Source organism: Pan troglodytes, chromosome 6 (genome assembly GCF_028858775.2).
Source record: "Pan troglodytes isolate AG18354 chromosome 6, NHGRI_mPanTro3-v2.0_pri, whole genome shotgun sequence".
NCBI classification, from domain to species: Eukaryota; Metazoa; Chordata; class Mammalia; order Primates; family Hominidae; genus Pan; species Pan troglodytes.
The window spans coordinates 24,766,872-24,787,254 of NC_072404.2; the positions used below are offsets into that span (position 1 = coordinate 24,766,872).

General features: G+C 38.8%; 1 protein-coding gene across 29 annotated transcripts in view; it reads left to right on the forward strand.

The window, feature by feature from the left end:
- The window catches only part of HDAC9 (histone deacetylase 9), a 911,712-nt gene that overhangs the window by 883,027 nt on the left and 8,302 nt on the right, over window positions 1–20,383 (forward strand). For all 29 annotated transcript variants that reach the window (XM_016957129.4, XM_063814075.1, XM_054687406.2 and 26 more), the window contains one exon: window positions 1,763–1,910. In XM_016957129.4, the coding sequence (XP_016812618.1) occupies window positions 1,763–1,910 (148 nt within the window). The remainder of the gene's footprint in view (window positions 1–1,762; window positions 1,911–20,383) is intronic.

Genomic DNA, 20,383 nt, shown 5'->3' on the forward strand with positions numbered 1-20,383 from the left:
TAAACCATCCCACTCCAGACTCTTCCTATGTTCTAGTCATTCCCAGCAGTTGACGGTCACCCAGTAAAACACAGAGACTCCAGTCTCTGTATATTTGTATGTGCTGTTTCCCCTTCCAGGGATATCCCATGACCTCACTCTGCTGAAGATCAAGAAAAGATTTGGAAAGGCAATCAAGACATCAGGATGATCAACTATTAGGTTTTTAGGAGCACATTTGCACTCTAATTTCTAATGATCTTTCAAATACTCAGTCAAGTGTTATTTTTCCTGGCAAGTCTTCCCATACTTTCCCATCATCTTAAATACGTGTTCTACTTATTCCCGTTCAAGGTCACTGTGGGCATTTTACACACAGAATTGTAATTCTTAACTAACAGGGCTGTCTCAACTGGACCATGCATTTCTTGGTGTTAGGGAAGCATCTTTGTGTCCTCGACATGTGGAAAAGCCTTAGCTTCTACAAAATGTTAGTTTTTGGATTCATTGACAGAATTGTTATTGTTTGGTTCAAATTAAAAACTTTATGATTCTCAGACTTTGGTCAGAATAAGGGATCACAGCAAGTTAAATAGTAATGGACACCTATGTCAGATGGTCTTGTTGGCATGGGGAACAGATGGGGAGACTTAGTATCCTCTCCTAATGTGACATCTGTTCCTCTATGAAACAGTAAGAAGTAAAGGCCACTCATAAAATGTTAGAGCTGCAAGAGATTTGAGGCATCTCCCTATTTCAGAGACAGAAATAAAGTCCTGAGAAGCCTCACTAATGTCATTGGGATGGCAGTGCTGGGTCCAGAACCCTGTTATCTTACTGCCCAATCCAGCGTTCATCCATTTGCCTTTTCCACTCAAACAAGGCTTTTTTTTCCAAGAAGTAAGCAAACACTGCATACCAAGGTTCTTGCCAACTAGTCAGGCTGCAGAGATAGTACTAACCTGGTGAGTCATGTCAGCACCTAGGGAGATTCTCTTGCTTTGATTTGGGGCTACTCATCATTTCACAAAAAAATAGCCTAAGGACTGCAAGAAAGCCATTAACTATGCTCTTTCATATTTATCCCATTGGCATGTTCTCATGAAATGACCTTCTATTTTCCTCTCTTTCTCCTTTCCTGCCTCAAAAAAAGAAACATCAGTATGACATATGGATGGGCTCCAACATCAGCCAGTACATATATTAAAGTTTTAAGTCAATTATTGTTCTAGTACACACCCTGAGGTTGAGAAAGAAAGAACATCCAGGACTAACAAACCTGATTGTTCTGGCAAAGTTGCCATTCAATTCATGCTGGCATTTCTGGGCTTTTCTTTTTCTTTAATATTCCAACTTCATTTTCTTAAAGTTAATGATTCAAGTAGCAATGTTTAACAGTACGATTCCATTCATTTTCTCTGTAAGAGTGCTGCCTCCTGGTCTCTTGTGGGTTTCCCAGGGAGCGTGAAGCCCGGAGTTTGCTTACTTAGTTGCAGAGACAGCTGTCAGTCTGAGGGTGAGTTCAGTAGGCCATGGATTATTCCTCACTGTATTGCTGTGTAAGCAAGGGGGAGACTCAGCTTGGGAATATGGGCACTTCACAACTTGGCATTCTTAGATTGAGAAAAAGACCCAATCATAACCGTTAAGAAACCAAATTACAACTGTGTATAACATGGGGAATTTTAACTTAACAAATGCTCTGAGTTGGACGTATGTGAGTATTCTGATTATTACTGCTGTAATTACAATTCTTATGAAGTATGATGGATGTTTTTCCTAGGCAAGTATTGGAAGTCAGTAAGGATGGTGGCTGTGCCAAGGGGCTGTGCTCTGGCTGGTGCTCAGTTGCAAGAGGAGACAGAGACCGTTTCTGCCCTGGCCTCCCTAACAGTGGATGTGGAACAGCCCTTTGCTCAGGAAGACAGCAGGTATGAATCCAACGTGCGGGAATAATCCGGGTCAGTCATATCCAGGCTCATCGCTGATATTTGTGAATCTTCCTCCTGGCTTTCCTTCACCTGTCTCCTCCACTTCCACCACCTGTCCTCTCCAAAGCCACAGATGCCACAGCACATGCTTTAGGCTATCGAGAATTCATTGCTTCATTCTTTATGCGAAATGCAGAGCTGGAGCATGTGGTTGCAGTTCACAGAGAAATAGAGGGGATGAGATAGATGGTGAGAAAAATCACGCCTTATCAGATAATTGAGTGCAGATCGTTATGGAAAGAGCTGCTTGTGGGCTTAACTCCTTTTCCTAGTTATCTCTGTTTTTCCAGATGTTCTTTTTCTTTCTCTAATCATTTTGAAATTGCTGATATAACAAAGAGAAAGAGGAGAGTAGAAGATGGAAATAATGCTAGACCGTTGGATAGCCAAAATACATACACACTCCTTACGTGGCTGTCCTTGAGGTCCAACAACTGGATAAAGGGGGAAGTTGCCTGCAAAGGAGACAAGAGACTGTGTGTAAAGGACTGTGTGAACTTGGGGCTGATTTTATTTTATTTTGGGATAAGACAGAATTGGTTTTAATGCATCTTCTTATGAATATAGATTTCTGGAGAAAAAATACAGTTAAACTAAGATTTGATTCACTTGTTCTCTTTTTAAGGAATGTTTGTCAGTTTGTGCATTTGGTGTTCATCATTCAGTTCTACAGAAAATGGTACATTCAGAATTTCTTTGAAGTCTACCAAAGCCACCATAAATGTACATAAATATTGGTGATTTCTATGGCTGACTTCAAGGTCACATTTCCTCAATTTAAAAACAAATCAGGTGAGGCTTTACTAAAGCTCTGCCAGCTTGCACTCTTAAATTGCTCCTGAGAAGGAAATCAGACTCCCTCCGTCAATAACATCACCATTAATTACGCAGATCCTGCTACTAGTGCACAGGTTGGCAATTTTCCCAAGAATGCACAAATACGAACAGTTCTACTTTCTTGCTTTTACTGGATACTCAGAGTTTAATGGATTTAACATCTTGTTTTGGCCAAGAACAGAGATAAAATGAATAAGAGATTTTATTTTTATGCAATTATTTTCTCTTACCATAACCACTTAAACAGCAGATTAGCAATAAGGGGGAAAAGTTGTATATTACTCTATTGGAAGATATCTTTATATGAATATCTAGAGCATAAGGGAAAACTTACTTTACATCTTTGATAATATGAACTAACCCCCTGCCGTTCCCAGCTAAGAACTGAACCAAGTTCATAATCCAAAGGTGTTGCAATTATTCCCAAGGCCAAAAACAGTTAGTTGTCTGTCATCTGAGGGCCATAAAACTGAGGAAACTAACATCTGTTAGTGTTGGATATAAAAGGAGCATAGCTATTCTTTAGAATTAATTTAATATAGAAAAACGAAGCTAAATTCCAACCTGAATGAAATGAATTGTAAATATTTTTGCCCGTTAAATTGCAGAGCTTAGAATAATTAACAATAATAAGTGATGTTATGAGCCTCAAGTAATATAAAAATCTCAGCAGTTTGGCAGGAATTGGCCCTGTAGGCAAAGTTGTTTATCCTCAGGTAAATAGTGTGCTTGACTCATGGTAGTCTGTAGAGATTTAACCTTGGCTTCAGTCCACAGTGATTTTTATTTTAAGCTTCATCTGATGGCAGAGAGAGAATGTGAATGTTCTGATGTGCAGGAAAGCAGAGTCAAAGTGTGTAGCCTGGTTTCATGTTCGTTTATCACTTTTAGACAGATTATATCTATTGTGATTGATTTTTCTTGTGGGAAGAAAAATAGTTTTGCTTGAAATATTTTTGATGGCTTTGAACTGAACTCCCTTTTTCAGCAGAGGAAAAGAAAAATTCTTCTAGAACTGGCTCTTGCATTTCAATTGAACCATGCATGAATTTCCTCAGAGACAGACAGACAGACAGACAGACACACACACACCCACACACAGAAAGAGAGAGAGAGAATGCTCTGAAAAGCCACAGAGCATTTACTCTTTTCAGGGGAATACTATCAGTATTGTCCCCCTACTCAAACAGGAAAGATGACTTTCAAAATGAGATAAAGTGGCGGAAACGATTCTGGGCTTTTCTTATGAATGCAATATTATAAGCACACAGGAAATTGAAAAATTAGAAAAATCAGAGAGCTAAATGGATGGAAAAGAGTGAAGGCAAGATTCCTTTTATAGGAAATTCTTGCCAGTTATTTTGGAGAACATATTGGTGTTTGGAGTGAGATGACTCATTTCATACTAAGATTTTGGGTAAAGCAGCTCTTTTCCTGGCCAACTCATATCTGACTCATTTACCACTAGTGAATAAGGGATAAAATGCTCCTGGCTAAGAACCATTGTAAGTATTTTTTTGTTCGTTTTTCTTGGATGGGGGAGGGGATGACAACACAGTGCAGATAGTCATTTCATTTTTATAACTACATTGATGGGCCTTGAAGAATAAATTACTAGGAAAAGGCTGATATGTGGGAATTCCTTTTGGGGATAGTTAATTTTCAAACATAACACATAATTTTCTGGGGGCAAAAGACTTGATCAAAAAAATGATTGATGGGTCAACAAAACCAAACAATACAAAAAATCTTGAAGGGATCCAAGTTATATAGTCAAAGAAAATTAAATATATAGGCCTGGTCACATATAGCATACTACTTAGAAGCAAGAAGTTTTCTTATTGTTTGCTAGGAATGTGTACCTTTAAACAATTGTAGTTTGCATTTGTTGACTATCTGTTTCAAAATGCTTCTACTTTGGAAAGGTCAGTGCAGTACTCAGGTTTACTCTTGGATATCAGTTCAGGCTCTGCTGAAGATCAAGAAAAGATTTGGAAAGGCAATCAAGACTTCAAGATGATCAAATATTAGGTTTTTAGGAGCACATTTGCACTCTAGAATGCCTAACTTGGTGACTTTGTGTGTGTGTGTGTGTTTTTTTAAACTAACACAAAAACCAAACAAACTTGAAAGTTAGATTTGCAGTTGTCATTTTGACCTGTAAATCGTGTTACATTTTTTTTTTAACAAAATCCAGAATAGTTGTCTCTTTAATCATTTAACTTTCAACTTTTGGCAACCTTTCTCATGAACGTGATGGTTTCATGTCATTAGATAATATAGAAACATGAGAAAACATATTATTCAAAGTCTGACCACTTTGTTTTTTGAGTAACTATCTAGTTTGTGAATATAACAGTGTAATAATCAGCTAAATCCAAGTATCATCTACCTGAGCTTTGAATGGCTTATCAATAGTTCCAATGACATCAAAAACCCCATTTTCCTGAATCTTAAGATTTATATAGAAATATAGACCATTATTAAATATACATTCATATCTAATGTACTTAGAAACATGATTTTCCTCAAATAGCCCATCCCAATGGGATTGTGTCTCCAAAGGCTTCTAGAAGCTAAATGTTGCACAAATTATTCACCCCTCTTATTTTATTCTATGATACCCTTATGTTAAGTACTTGTTTAGGTAACTAAGAACTTATTTAGACAACTTAGATAACTAAGTATGTGCGTTAGGCTGTTCTTGCACTGCTATTATATAAATAGCTGAGAATGGGTAATTTATAAAGAAAAGAGATTTAATTAGCTCACAGTTCCACAGGCCTTTCAGGAAGCAAGTTCCTGGCATCTGCTTGGCTTCTCCAGAGGCCTCAGGAAGCTTAAAATCATGGAGGAAGGTGATTGGGGAGCGGGTACATCACATGGCAAAAGCAGAAGCAAACAAGAGAGAGAGTGGAGGGGAAGATGCCACACACTTTTTAACAGCCAGATCCCATGTGGGCTCAGAGCAAGAGCTTACTTATCACCATGGAGATGGTGCAAGCCATTCATGAGGGATCTGCCTCCATGATCCAAACACCTCTCATGAGGCCCCACCTCCCACACTGGGGATTATATTTCAAAATGAGATTTGGGCAGGAACATTTATCCAAACTATATTAGCAGGCAAATTTTTCAATATAAATTTTGTTTTTAATTTTCCTCCAGTGTCAACAAAGCCTTAGCTGAAAATTGAGGTGAGATTTGGAAGCTCCTGGTAAAAAGAAAAATCTGCCCCCTCTTCACTTATCTTTCCTCCTCTTCCTAGGGCCATCATTTTATCTCTATTTTCCCAACGTGTCTAACATGTGGTCTTGAGGTGCATGTGAAGTCTGACTTAGAACATTAGGGATGTTCTAATCCTCCAATGCCCAATTATGTATTTTGGGGTTCAGTTCTGTATTATTTACAAAACAGTGTTTACTTTGAAAAAAGAAACAAAATTGAATAGAAACGTATATAAAATAAGATGCATAATTTAGCTTCCCATCTCATCTTTTTCATCACTCCTTCAATCCTATCCTCTTACCACTACAGAGGAAGAGTAGAGCTTGCCTCTAGAGTCTCCACACTTCACAGTTGTTTGCTCAAGGGCAAGTTACTTAATCTCTCTGCGTTTAATTTTCCTCATCTTTAAAATGAGAGAAAAATGTCATAGAGTTGTGAGAATCAAATGAAACAACACATCACAAGAACTTAAAACAATACCTGGCATGTAGTAAATACTTGATAAAACTTGATAACGGTTGATTTTTATTATTTTTCTATCACTTTTCTTCTTCCTCAATTTGTTACACTTTTTCTTGTTCTTCTTGTTCTTGTTCTTCTTGTTCTTCTTCCTTCTTCTTCTTCTTCTTCTTCCTTCTTCTTCTTCTTCCTTCTTCTTCCTCTTCTTCCTCTTCCTCTTCTTCTTCTTCTTTCTTCTTCTTCCTCTTCTTCTTCCTCTTCCTCCTCTTCTTCTTTCTTCTTCTTTTCTTCTTCCTCTTCTTCTTTCTTCTTCCTTCTTCTTCTTCTCCTTCTCCATCTTCCTCTTCTTCTTTCTTCTTCCTTCTTCTTCTTCTCCTTCTCCATCTTCCTTTTCTTCTTTTCTTCCTTCTTCTTTCTTCTCCTTCTCCATCTTCCTTTTCTTCTTTTCTTCCTTCTTCCTTCTCCTCCATCTCCTCCGTCTCCTTCTTCTTTTTTTTTTTGAGATGGAGTCTCACTCTGTCACCGAGGCTAGAATGCAGTGGTGTGATCTCAGCTCACTGCAACCTCCACCTCCCGGGTTCAAGCAATTCTCTTGCCTCAGCCTCTCGAGTAGCTGGGACTACAGGCACGTGCCACCATGGCCAGCTAATTTTTTTTGTATTTTTAGTAGAGACGGGGTTTTACTGTGTTAGTCAGATGGTCTCAATCTCCTGACCTCATGATCAGCCCACTTCTGCCTCCCAAAGTGCTGGAATTACAGGTGTGAGCCACCGTGCCTGGCCTGTTTCTTCTTTTAATATATTGGCCATCATTCAGTAATCTATAATATAAGAATATAGAGCCTATACTTGGGCATCTATACCTTTAGCTGTTCATAGGTTAAATCAATCAGGACTATCCTCCAACCAGCAGAATGAGGAAGAAGAACATGTGAAAATATCAAGTTCATTCACTCTTTCAACACTTTCTGATTATTTCTAGGAGCCAGATAAAGTGTTAGGGGCCAGGATCACAAAGCTGCCTTGTACTCCTCAAAACGTTCACATACTTTTTTACAGCAGTAGAATACTGCAAATTTAATGGCTTAAAACACACAAAGTTTGTCAGTCAGAAGTCTAACTAACCCAGGTCTCACTGAGCTAAAAGCAATGTATTGGCAAGGCTGCCTTCATTTGTGGAGGCTCTGGGGAAAAATTGGTTTCCTTGCCTTTTCCATCTTCTGGAGGTTGCCTGCATTCCTTGGCTCATGACCCCTTCTTCCATCTTTAAAGCCAGCAACTTCACATCTATCTGACCTTTCTTCAGTCATCATATCTCTCTCTGCCTTCAGCTGAGAAAGGGTTTCTGCTATTAAGGGCTCATATAATTAGATTAGACTCACCAGGATAATTGAGGATTAATTTCTCCACCTTATCAATCCTAACTTTAATCACAACTACAAAATCACTTTTGCCATGTAAGGTAACATATTCACACGTTCCAAGGATTAGGACATGGATAGCTTTGGGGACTATTATTCTTCCTACCACAGAAACAAACATGAACAATCAACTATAATAAATGGCAAGTCTTTGATAAGATTGAAATAGGGTCCTGCAAAATGAAAAAAAAGCAAAACAAAACACCTTATAGGTCAAAGACTGGGGAGCAAATCACAGAACCAGGGAGAAGTGAATCAGGGTGGAAGAATGTGTAGATTTCACACAGTAAATAGGACAAAAGGCATTCAAGATGTCTTTACTTTGACAAGACAATTTAAGAAGCCCTTACTTTACAAGACAATAACTTGAGACAATACATATATTTTTAACTTCTACTGCTGACACTCAGTCCAAAGTATCATCATCTCTCATCCAAACTTTTACAGTAGTTTCCTTACTGGTTTTCATATCCAGTTTTACCTTCTTTCTAATCCATTTTATACACCTCAATCAAAAACAAAACAAAACAACTGGAAAGCGTATCTGGTCATGCCTCTGCTTGAAACCCTCCAATACTTTTCCATTTCCATTAACATAAAGATCATCATCTTCAATAGGCTCCATAAGGTCTGTATTAGTAGACTCATACCTATAATTCCTGCCTTACTTCTAACATTCTTCCTCTTTCTTTTCTGATGTGGTTTCCAACAATGACCTTAATTAATTTTTAATGGAAGTATATCTTACATATAATAACATGCACACGTTCTAAGATTTTTACCAATGCCACCCTCATATAAACACCACCGAGAACAAGTTCAAGAACATTTTTATTACCTCCAAAAAGTTTGCTTCTGCCACTTCCCAGTCGGTGCCACTCCCTCCAGAGGTAACTACCGTTTTACTTTTAACACCGTCAATTATGTTTGCCTGCTCTTGAATTTCATTTAAATGGAATCATGCATGTGTGCTGTATTTCTTAATCTGACTTATTTCACCTCATTAAGCATGTTTTTGAGATCTATTTATGCCATTGACAATCAGGAGTTACTTCATTTTTATTATTGTACATTACTCCAGTGTATTAATACACCCTAATTTGTTTATCCGTATACCTACCGATGGATGTTTGGCTTGCTTACACTTTGAGGGCTATTATGAATAAAGCTGATCAATTAATTATTATTGTGGTTTAAAAACACATGTAAAACTTACCGTCTTAACCATGTTAAGTGTTCAGTACAGCAGTGTTTATATGTGTATTGTTGTGCAACAGGTTTCTGGAACTTGATCTTGCAAAATGGAAACCTTGTAGCCATTGACCAGCTCCTTCGTCTTCCCCCCTCATCCTTGCAGCCCCTATCAACCATCATTCTGCTTTCTGTTTCAGAGTTTGACTACTTTAGATACTTCATATAATTGGAACCATGCAACTTTTGTCTTTTTCTACTGGCTTACTTCACTTAGTGTAATGTCCTTAAGGTTTTCCATGTGGTAACATATGAAAACATTTCCTTCTTTTTTAAGGCTGAATAATATTCCATTGCATGTATATGCCACATTTTCTTTATCCACTCATCCATTGATAGACTCTTGGATTGCTTCCACGTCTTGACTATTGTGAATGAATGCTGCGGTGAACATGGATGTGCAAATAACTCTTTAACTTCCTATTTTCAGTTTTTTTTGGATGATATATACCCAGAAGTGATATTTCTGGATCATATGGAAATTTTATTTTTAATTTCTTGAGGAATCTAAATCTCTATGAAATTTTCATACAAGTTTTCTTTTTGTGGTCACAGCACTCAGTTTTTTTGGATAGATAGCTAAGATAGCTAAAAGTAGAATTGCTGGGTTGTAGGGAAGTCATATGTTTTACTTCATAAAAATCTTCCAAACTGTTTTCCAAAGTGGCTGTACCATTTTTCATTCCCACTAGCAACGAATGACAGTTCCAATTGCATCATAGCCTCACCTACACTTGGTAAAATCAGTCTTTATAATTTTAGCCTTTTATTGTGGGTGTGGAGTGATATTTCATTGTGGATTCAGTTTTCCTCCAAAAAGCCATACTCGTGTCCACATCAGGGCTTCCGTGGCACATGCCTTCTCTTCTGTTTGGAATGTTTATCCTGTCCTCTACCTTCTTCCACCAACCCTTTATTGGCCTTCCCATTCTTTTCATCATATCCTGTAGATTTCAGATCAAATATCACTTCTTCTTCTTGAAAAATATTCACCGACCACTAACCCCCAAATTAGATCAGGTCCTCCATACTTTCTCATGTCTCCCTTACACTTCTGCATTATTCCACAGGACATAATTGAAAATTAGATACATTTCTGTGCTTATTTGATTCCTTTATGTTTTCTCCTGTAAGCTCCTTATGAATAGAATCTGCATCCCTTTGTCTTAGCATTATTTTTTTAATAGCAGTATATTACCTGACACAAATTAGGTACTCAAGATCCATTTTGTTAGTAAAAGATGAGCAAAAGTTCAGAGAGTATATGAGTGCAAACTTTGGGAAAGGAAAGGACTCTCGGGGCAGTTGGGGTGCCACAGAGTTGAGTAAGCTGGCTGGGTAGAAAGGGATCATGGCACAAAATTTAATGGAAGGGAATTAAAATATTACCATTGGAATTTGAGTTATATCCTGTTTTCAGTATTAAGCTTTCACAGAGAGAGAGAGAGATAACTTAGGTCTATACATTGAACAGAGAGTGTCATGGAGGAGGGGCCAGCATACTACTAAAGGTACAGCCAAGAAACCCTTATGGTAAATGTGGTAAAGAAGCCAATTAATCATGGTAGAGGAAATGGAGAGGAAGAAAACCTAGTGTAGATAAATTGTTGAGAAATAGTGAGTAGTTGGCAATTCATGAAATATCAATGAAAGGGAAGAGAAAGAAGTCCAAATTAATAGTCTGGATGATAATGCCATTAGCTGAGAGAGAAAAAAGGAAGACGTTGGTTGAAGGTGACTATGTATTGTAGAATTAAGAGGCGAACATGGAGAAAAGGAAGCAATAAGGCAAACTAGGGTTGAGTAATGGTACTGTTAGAAAATCTATGTCAATTCCCCACAAAAACTTGCTGCCAGTTGTATTGTTATGGTAGGTGTGAGTTTGTGTGTGTGTGTGTATAAATATGTTTGCTTTTGTTGAGCTTTTATTTCTGCACAGCCTTGTGATATGAGGGAATATATTCCCAATCACACATTTAGGTGTAGAATTGTTACACAGGAAGTCTGTACTGAGAATATTTCTGGATCTTTATTTTTTTTTAATTCTTTTTCTTTTTATATATTTATTTATTTATTATTATTATACTTTATGGATCTTTATTTTTTTTAAATTCTTTTTCTTTTTATATATTTATTTATTTATTATTATACTTTAAGTTTTAGGGTACATGTGCACAATGTGCAGGTTAGTTACATATGTATACATGTGCCATGCTGGTGCGCTGCACCCACTAACTTGTCGTCTAGCATAAGGTATATCTCCCAATGCTATCCCTACCCCCACAACCCCACAACAGGCCCCAGAGTGTGATGTTCCCCCTCCTGTGTCCATGTGTTCTCATTGTTCAATTCCCACCTATGAGTGAGAATATGCGGTGTTTGGTTTTTTGTTCTTGCGATAGTTTACTGAGAATGATGTTTTCCAATTTCATCCATGTCCATACAAAGGACATGAACTCATCATTTTTTATGGCTGCATGGTATTCCATGGTGTATATGTGCCACATTTTCTTAATCCAGTCTATCATTGTTGGACATTTGGGTTGGTTCCAAGTCTTTGCTATTGTGAATAGTGCCGCAATAAACATACGTGTGCATGTGTCTTTATAGTAGCATGATTTATAGTCCTTTGGGTATATACCCAGTAATGGGATGGCTGGGTCAAATGGTATTTCTAGTTCTAGATCCCTGAGGAATCGCCACGCTGACTTCCACAATGGTTGAACTAGTTTACAGTCCCACCAACAGTGTAAAAGTGTTCCTATTTCTCCACATCCTCTCCAGCACCTGTTGTTTCCTGACTTTTTAATGATCACCATTCTAACTGGTGTGAGATGGTATCTCATTGTGGTTTTGATTTGCATTTCTCTGATGGCCAGTGATGGTGAGCATTTTTTCATGAGTTTTTTGGCTGCATAAATGTCTTCTTTTGAGAAGTGTCTGTTCATGTCCTTCGCCCACTTTTTGATGGGGTTGTTTGTTTTTTTCTTGTAAATTTGTTTGAGTTCATTGTAGATTCTGGATATTAGCCCTTTGTCAGATGAGTAGGTTGTGAAAATTTTCTCCCATTTTGTAGGTTGCCTGTTCACTCTGATGGTAGTTTCTTTTGCTGTGCAGAAGCTTTTTAGTTTAATTAGATCCCATTTGTCAATTTTGTCTTTTGTTGCCATTGCTTTTGGTGTTGTAGACATGAAGTCCTTGCCCATGCCTATGTCCTGAATGGTAATGCCTAGGTTTTCTTCTAGGGTTTTTATGGTTTTAGGTCTAACGTTTAAGTCTTTAATCCATCTTGAATTGATTTTTGTATAAGGTGTAAGGAAGGGATCCAGTTTCAGCTTTCTACATATGGCTAGCCAGTTTTCCCAGCACCATTTATTAAATAGGGAATCCTTTCCCCATTGCTTGTTTTTCTCAGGTTTGTCAAAGATCAGATAGTTGTAGATATACGGCGTTATTTCTGAGGGCTCTCTTCTGTTCCATTGATCTATATCTCTGTTTTGGTACCAGTACCATGCTGTTTTGGTTACTGTAGCCTTGTAGTATAGTTTGAAGTCAGGTAGTGTGATGCCTCCAGCTTTGTTCTTTTGGCTTAGGATTGCCTTGGTGATGCGGGCTCTTTTTTGGTTCCATATGAACTTTAAAGTAGTTTTTTCCAATTCTGTGAAGAAAGTCATTGGTAGCTTGATGGGGATGGCATTGAATCTGTAAATTACCTTGGGTAGTATGGCCATTTTCACAAGATTGATTCTTCCTACCCATGAGCATGGAATATTCTCCCATTTGTTTGTATCCTCTTTTATTTCCTTGAGCAGTGGTTTGTAGTTCTCCTTGAAGAGGTCCTTCATATCCCTTGTAAGTTGGATTCCTAGGTATTTTATTCTCTTTGAAGCAACTGTGAATGGGAGTTCACTCATGATTTGGCTCTCTGTTTGTCTGTTGTTGGTGCATAAGAATGCTTGTGATTTTTGTACATTGATTTTGTATCCTGAGACTTTGCTGAAGTTGCTTATCAGCTTAAGGAGATTTTGGGCTGAGACAATGGGGTTTTCTAGATATACAATCATGTCATCTGCAAACAGGGACAATTTGACTTCCTCTTTTCCTAATTGAATACCCTTTATTTCCTTCTCCTGCCTAATTGCCCTGGCCAGAACTTCCAACACTATGTTGAATAGGAGTGGTGAGAGAGGGCATCCCTGTCTTGTGCCAGTGTTCAAAGGGAATGCTTCCAGTTTTTGCCCATTCAGTATGATATTGGCTGTGGGTTTGTCATAGATAGCTCTTATTAATTTGGAATACGTCCCATCAATACCTAATTTATTGAGAGTTTTTAGCATGAAGGTTGTTGAATTTTGTCAAAGGCCTTTTCTGCATCTATTGAGATTATCATGTGGCTTTTGTCTTTGGTTCTGTTTATATGCTGGATTACATTTATTGATTTGCATATATTGAACCAGCCTTGCATCCCAGGAATGAAGACCACTCGATCATGGTGGATAAGCTTTTTGATGTGCTGCTGGATTTGGTTTGCCAGTATTTTATTGAGGATTTTTGCATCAATGTTCATCAAGGATATTGGTCTAAAATTCTCTTTTTTGGTTGTGTCTCTGCCCGGCTTTGGTATCAGGATGAATGCTGGCCTTATAAAATGAGTTAGGGAGGATTCCCTCTTTTTCTATTGATTGGAATAGTTTCAGAAGGAATGGTACCAGTTCCTCCTTGTACCTCTGGTAGAATTCGGCTGTGAATCCATCTGGTCCTGGACTCTTTTTGGTTGGTAAGCTATTGATTATTGCCACAATTTCAGCTCCTGTTATTGGTCTATTCAGAGATTCAACTTCTTCCTGGTTTAGTCTTGGGAGAGTGTATGTGTCCAGGAATTTATCCATTTCTTCTAGATTTTCTAGTTTATTTGCGTAGAGGTGTTTGTAGTATTCTCTGATGGTAGTTTGTATTTCTGTGGGATCGGTGGCGATATCCCCTTTATCATTTTTTATTGCATCTATTTGATTCTTCTCTCTTTTCTTCTTTATTAGTCTTGCTAGCGGTCTATCAATTTTGTTGATCCTTTCAAAAAACCAGCTCCTGGATTCATTAATTTTTTGAAGGGTTTTTTGTGTCTCTATTCAGTTCTGCTCTGATTTTAGTTATTTCTTGCCTTCTGCTAGCTTTTGAATGTGTTTGCTCTTGCTTTTCTAGTTCTTTTAATTGTGATGTTAGGGTGTCAATTTTGGATCTTTCCTGCTTTCTCTTGTGGGCATTTAGTGCTGTAAATTTTCCTCTACATACTGCTTTGAATGCTTCCGAGAGATTCGGGTATGTTGTATCTTTGTTCTCGTTGGTTTCAAAGAACATCTTTATTTCTGCCTTCATTTTTTTATGTACCCAGTAGTCATTCAGGAGCAGGTTGTTCAGTTTCCATGTAGTTGAGTGGTTTTGAGTGAGCTTCTTAATCCTGAGTTCTAGTTTGATTGCACTGTGGTCTGAGAGATAGTTTGTTATAATTTCTGTTCTTTTACATTTGCTGAGGAGAGCTTTACTTCCCAGTAAGTGGTCAATTTTGGAATAGGTGTGGTGTGGTGCGGAAAAAAATGTATATTCTGTTGATTTGGGGTGGAGAGTTCTGTAGATGTCTGTTAGGTCCGCTTGGTGCAGAGCTGAGTTCAATTCCTGAGTATCCTTGTTTACTTTCTGTCTCATTGATCTGTCTAATGTTGACAGTGGGGTGTTAAAGTCTCCCATTATTAATGTGTGGGAGTCTAAGTCTCTTTGTAGGTTACTCAGGACTTGCTTTATGAATCTGGGTGCTCCTGTATTGGGTGCATATATATTTAGGATAGTTAGCTCTTCTTGTTGAATTGATCCCTTTACCATTATGTAATGGCCTTCTTTGTCTCTTTTGATCTTTGTTGGTTTAAAGTCTGTTTTATCAGAGACTAGGATTGCAACCCCTGCCTTTTTTTGTTTTCCATTTGCTTGGTAGATCTTCCTCCATCCTTTTATTTTGAGCCTTTGTGTGTCTCTGCACATCAGATGGGTTTCCTGAATACAGCACACTGATGGGTCTTGACTCTTTATCCAATTTGCCAGTCTGTGTCTTTTAATTGGAGCATTTAGTCCATTTACATTTAAAGTTAATATTGTTATGTGTGAATTTGATCCTGTCATTATGATGTTAGCTGGTGATTTTGCTCGTTAGTTGATGCAGTTTCTTCCTAGTCTCGATGGTCTTTACATTTTGGCATGATTTTGCAGCGGCTGGTACCGGTTGTTCCTTTCCATGTTTAGCGCTTCCTTCAGGAGCTCTTTTAGGGCAGGCCTGGTGGTGACAAAATCTCTCAACATTTGCTTGTCTGTAAAGTATTTTATTTCTCCTTCACTTATGAAGCTTAGTTTGGCTGGATATGAAATTCTGGGTTGAAAATTCTTTTCTTTAAGAATGTTGAATATTGACCCCCACTGTCTTCTGGCTTGTAGAGTTTCTGCCAAGAGATCTACTGTTAGTCTGATGGGCTTCCCTTTGAGGGTAACCCGACCTTTCTCTCTGGCTTCCCTTAACATTTTTTCCTTCATTTCAACTTTGGTGAATCTGACAAGTATGTGTCTTGGAGTTGCTCTTCTCGAGGAGCACCTTTGTGGTGTTCTCTGTATTTCCTGAATCTGAATGTTGGCCTGTCTTGCTAGATTGGGGAAGTTCTCCTGGATAATATCCTGCAGAGTGTTTTCCAACTTGGTTCCATTCTCCCCATCACTTTCAGGTACACCAATCAGACGTAGATTTGGTCTTTTCACATAGTCCCATATTTCTTGGAGGCTTTGCTCATTTCTTTTTATTCTTTTTTCTCTAAACTTCCCTTCTCGCTTCATTTCATTCATTTCATCTTCCATCGCTGATACCCTTTCTTCCAGTTGATCGCATCGGCTCCTGAGGCTTCTGCATTTTTCACATAGTTCTCGAGCCTTGGTTTTCAGCTCCATCAGCTCCTTTAAGCACTTCTCTGTGTTGGTTATTCTAGTTATACATTCTTCTAAATGTTTTTCAAAGTTTTCAACTTCTTTGCCTTTGGTTTGAATGTCCTCCCATAGCTCAGAGTAATTTGATCGTCTGAAGCCTTCTTCTCTCAGCTCATCAAAGTCATTCTCCATCCAGCTTTGTTCCATTGCTGGTGAGGAACTGCGTTCCTTTGGAGGAGGAGAGGTGCTCTGCGTTTTAGAGTTTCCAGTTTTTCTGCTCTGTTTTTGCCCCATCTTTGTGGTTTTATCTACTTTTGGTCTTTGATGATGGTGATGTACAGATGGGTTTTTGGTGTGGATGTCCTTTCTGTTTGTTAGGACAAACAGACAGGACCCTCAGCTGCAGGTCTGTTTGAGTACCTGGCCATGTGAGGTGTCAGTGTGCCCCTGCTGAGGGGTGCCTCCCAGTTAGGCTGCTCGGGGGTCAGGGGTCAGGGACCCATTTGAGGAGGCAGTCTGCCCGTTCTCAGATCTCCAGCTGCGTGCTGGGAGAACCACTGCTCTCTTCAAAGCTGTCAGACAGGGACATTTAAGTCTGCAGAGGTTACTGCTGTCTTTTTGTTTGTCTGTGCCCTGCCCCCAGAGGTGGAGCCTACAGAGGCAGGCAGGCCTCCTTGAGCTGTGGTGGGCTCCACCCAGTTCGAGCTTCCAGGCTGCTTTGTTTACCTCAGCAAGGCTGGGCAATGGCGGGCGCCCCTCCCCCAGCCTGGCTGCCGCCTTGCAGTTTGATCTCAGACTGCTGTGCTAGCAATCAGCGAGACTCCGTGGACGTAGGACCCTCCGAGCCAGTTGCGGCATATAGTCTCCTGATGCACCATTTTTTAAGCCCGTGGGAAAAGCGCAGTGTTCGGGTGGGAGTGACCCGATTTTCCAGGTGCCATCCGTCACCCCTTTCTTTGACTGGGAAAGGGAACTCCCTGACCCCTTGTGCTTCCCGAGTGAGGCAATGCCTCGCCCTGCTTCGGCTCGCGCATGGAGCGCGCACCCACTGACCTGCGCCCACTGTCTGGCACTCCCTAGTGTGATGAACCCGGTACCTCAGATGGAAATGCAGAAATCACCCGTCTTCTGCGTTGCCCACGCTGGGAGCTGTAGACCGGAGCTGTTCCTATTTGGCCATCTTGGCTCCTCTCGATCTTTATTCTTTTGTTGCAAATTCTTATTTTGTTCTTGATTTAAATTATCATACTTCTAAAGAGCATTGAAATCATTCCAACATATGTATATAAACATTTCAAAAAGTATTTATGGGATGTCTAGTATGTATACAAAATGGTATAACATTGGAGGGGGAAGATGAAAAAGAAAAATGAATGAGGAAATGAAAGAACATAAAACAAAATTCACAAAATACGAACTAATATATGAATTAGTTATATATAAAATCAGTTTGTGAATACTGGAAAGATAAAGAAGTCATCAGGCTGGGCACAGTGGCTCATGCCTGTAATCCCAGCGCTTTGGGAGGCCAAGGTGGGCAGATCACGAGGTCAGATCTAAACCATCCTGGCTAACATGGTGAAACCCTGTCTCTACTAAAAATATTAAAAATTAGCCAGGTGTGGTGGCAGGCACCTGTAGTCCCAGCTGCTCAGGAGGCTGAAGCAGGAGAATGGCGTTAACTCAGGAGGCGGAGCTTGCAGTGAGCGGAGATCCTGCCATTGCACTCCAGCCTGGGTGACAGTGAGAGACTCTGTCTCAAAAGAAAAAAAAAAAAAAAAGAAGTCATCAGTGAGATAAACAGACTTACTTATGACACATACTTATGAAAGTCATTTGATTCTCTGTCTTTTACTTTAGCTTTTGTGGCTTACTGAAAGTCAAATCTTTGTCCAAACTGATTAGTTATCAAATAAATGCAAATTTGAATAACAACAAGGTATTGTTTTACATATATTAGATGGTAAACATTCAATTAGAATATAAGGTCAATGGAGAATGTGAGTTCTATGAGAGCAGGGATGTTTGTCTATTTTGTTCATTGCTATGTTCCTAGTGCCTAGAACAGAACCAGGGCACACAGTACACACTCAGCAACTTTTTCTAGAATTAATGAAAAATATTAGTAAACTAAGTATTGCTAGCATGGGTGGAGATGTGGGGCTTTAGAGCCTCACTGCTTTGGGAAGATAAACTATGGCAGCCATGCTGCATACTAATTTATTACCATTTTATATACACAAAATATATGACCTGGTAATTTTGCTCTTGGGAATGTATACCAAAGACATTCTCAGCATAAGTCTTTAGAGTACGTATACTAGGAAGTTCACGACAGCTTTATTCATGGTGAATAGAGAGTTGGAGTCAAGCCTAGTGTCCATTACTGGGAGAATGAATAGTTAAAATGTGGTGGATGCACTGTATGGAGATGCCACGTAGAAGTTACCAGCTTCAAACTAGATAAATATAAGTGCATGACAGATCTAGTAAATACAGTACTGAGTGAGAAAATTATGCACGTGTGTATAAAGATAAAATTTACATAAAATAAAAATATATACCCACAAAACAATAATACACAGCTTTAAAGAACACTTGCAAACAAAATAATGTAACAGGCATTGTATTGCTTGCCTTTCAGGAGGAAGAGGAGTAGAAGTAAGAAATAAGAATTAAATTAAATCAGTAAAATGAGAAAATGTTTTACTACGTAACAGTGTTAATATAAATTAAACAAATGCTATTTTTAAAACCACAAGAAATAAGATTTAAGAGAGAATACAAGAATTTAATTTAACACTACATCTTGTCTCAAGTGAAATTACTTCCTTTTTTTTTTACTTTTGTAAATTATCTTATGGCTGTTGGAGTGAATTGATCCTTCTTTAGGATATGAAATCTTTGATTATCATTGACAGAAAACTATCAATGTTCACTGTGACATTGACTTGCTGGAGGGAAGCTTATGTCTTTCAATTCGTTAAACCATTATACTAAAATTTATCTTTGCTGGGTTGATTTTATAGTTATCTCTGAACTTACTGTCTTCAGCTCCCTGCATGTCTTTCCTTCCCCCAGCTTGTGTCTTTGTTAATCAAGGTGAAGTAGACATGTATCTAGGGATGGCTGAAGTGGGAAGCCCCCAGATTTTCAGAGCACTGCTTCTCATTCCTCCAAACACAGCCATTAAATGGTCATCACTCACCAGGTAGCTTTCTAAATGTTCCATAAAGAAATCATCTTTTTAAAAAATGTAGACATATAGAATAGTGACCTAGGGACAGGGATTATATGAAGATAATGCCACCTCTACTGAGAGCTAGGGGTATGAGAAGGGAGATACTATAAATTGTCCCAATGGCAGATATAAATAATCCGGTTATTTTACAATTGTTTCACACTTCACAGTTTATAAATCATGTTTTCTTACATTAACTCATTTCAATTCTCATAACCGTGAGGGCAGGTAAGGGATTATCATTTCTATTTTAAAGACAAAATTGACAATCTAGAGACACTGACTGACTCAAAGTCAAATTTTCGAAAGTAAAACAGCTGGGACTTGAACCCAGAACATCTACCTTGAAATCCAGGATATTTTCCAACTTACTATGCTACTAACAATTCTATGCTGCAAGACACTGGGGAGAATTGAGGCTAGACATCGTGGCGTACCCCTGTAATCCCAGCATTTTGGAAGGCTAAAGCAGGAGGATCTCTTGAGCCCAGGAGTTCAAAACCAGCCTGGGCAACATAGCAAGACCCCATCTATAATTATTTTTTTTTAATTAGCCCAGCATGGTGGCACATGCCTGTAGTCTCAGCTATTCGGGATACTGAGGCAGGAGAATGGCTTGAGCCCGGGAGGTTGAGGCTGCAGTTAGCTATGACTGTGCCACTGCACTCCAGCCTGGGCAACAGAGTGAGACCCTGTCTCAAAAATACATAAATAAATAAAAGGAAAGAGAGAGAGAGAATTGGTTAATTATGCATATGTGTAGATGGTTCAATAGAAGGTGGGCAGCTATAAGTGGTTTATTCCAAAAAAAAGAGGTCAATATAAAATGATTTCAAAGAGAGGAAAAGGCAGAGAAGCATCTGATGGAAAGCTTTCTATTGTACCTGCAAGTTGCCCTGTTTCACCCAAAGAGGCTTAATTTTTGGCAGCAAGTGGGTTGCAGTGTAGACAGCCTACTCACATCCTTTAAGCCTAGGTTGGACATGTGGAGAATTCACAGATCCTCCACCACAGAGACATGTG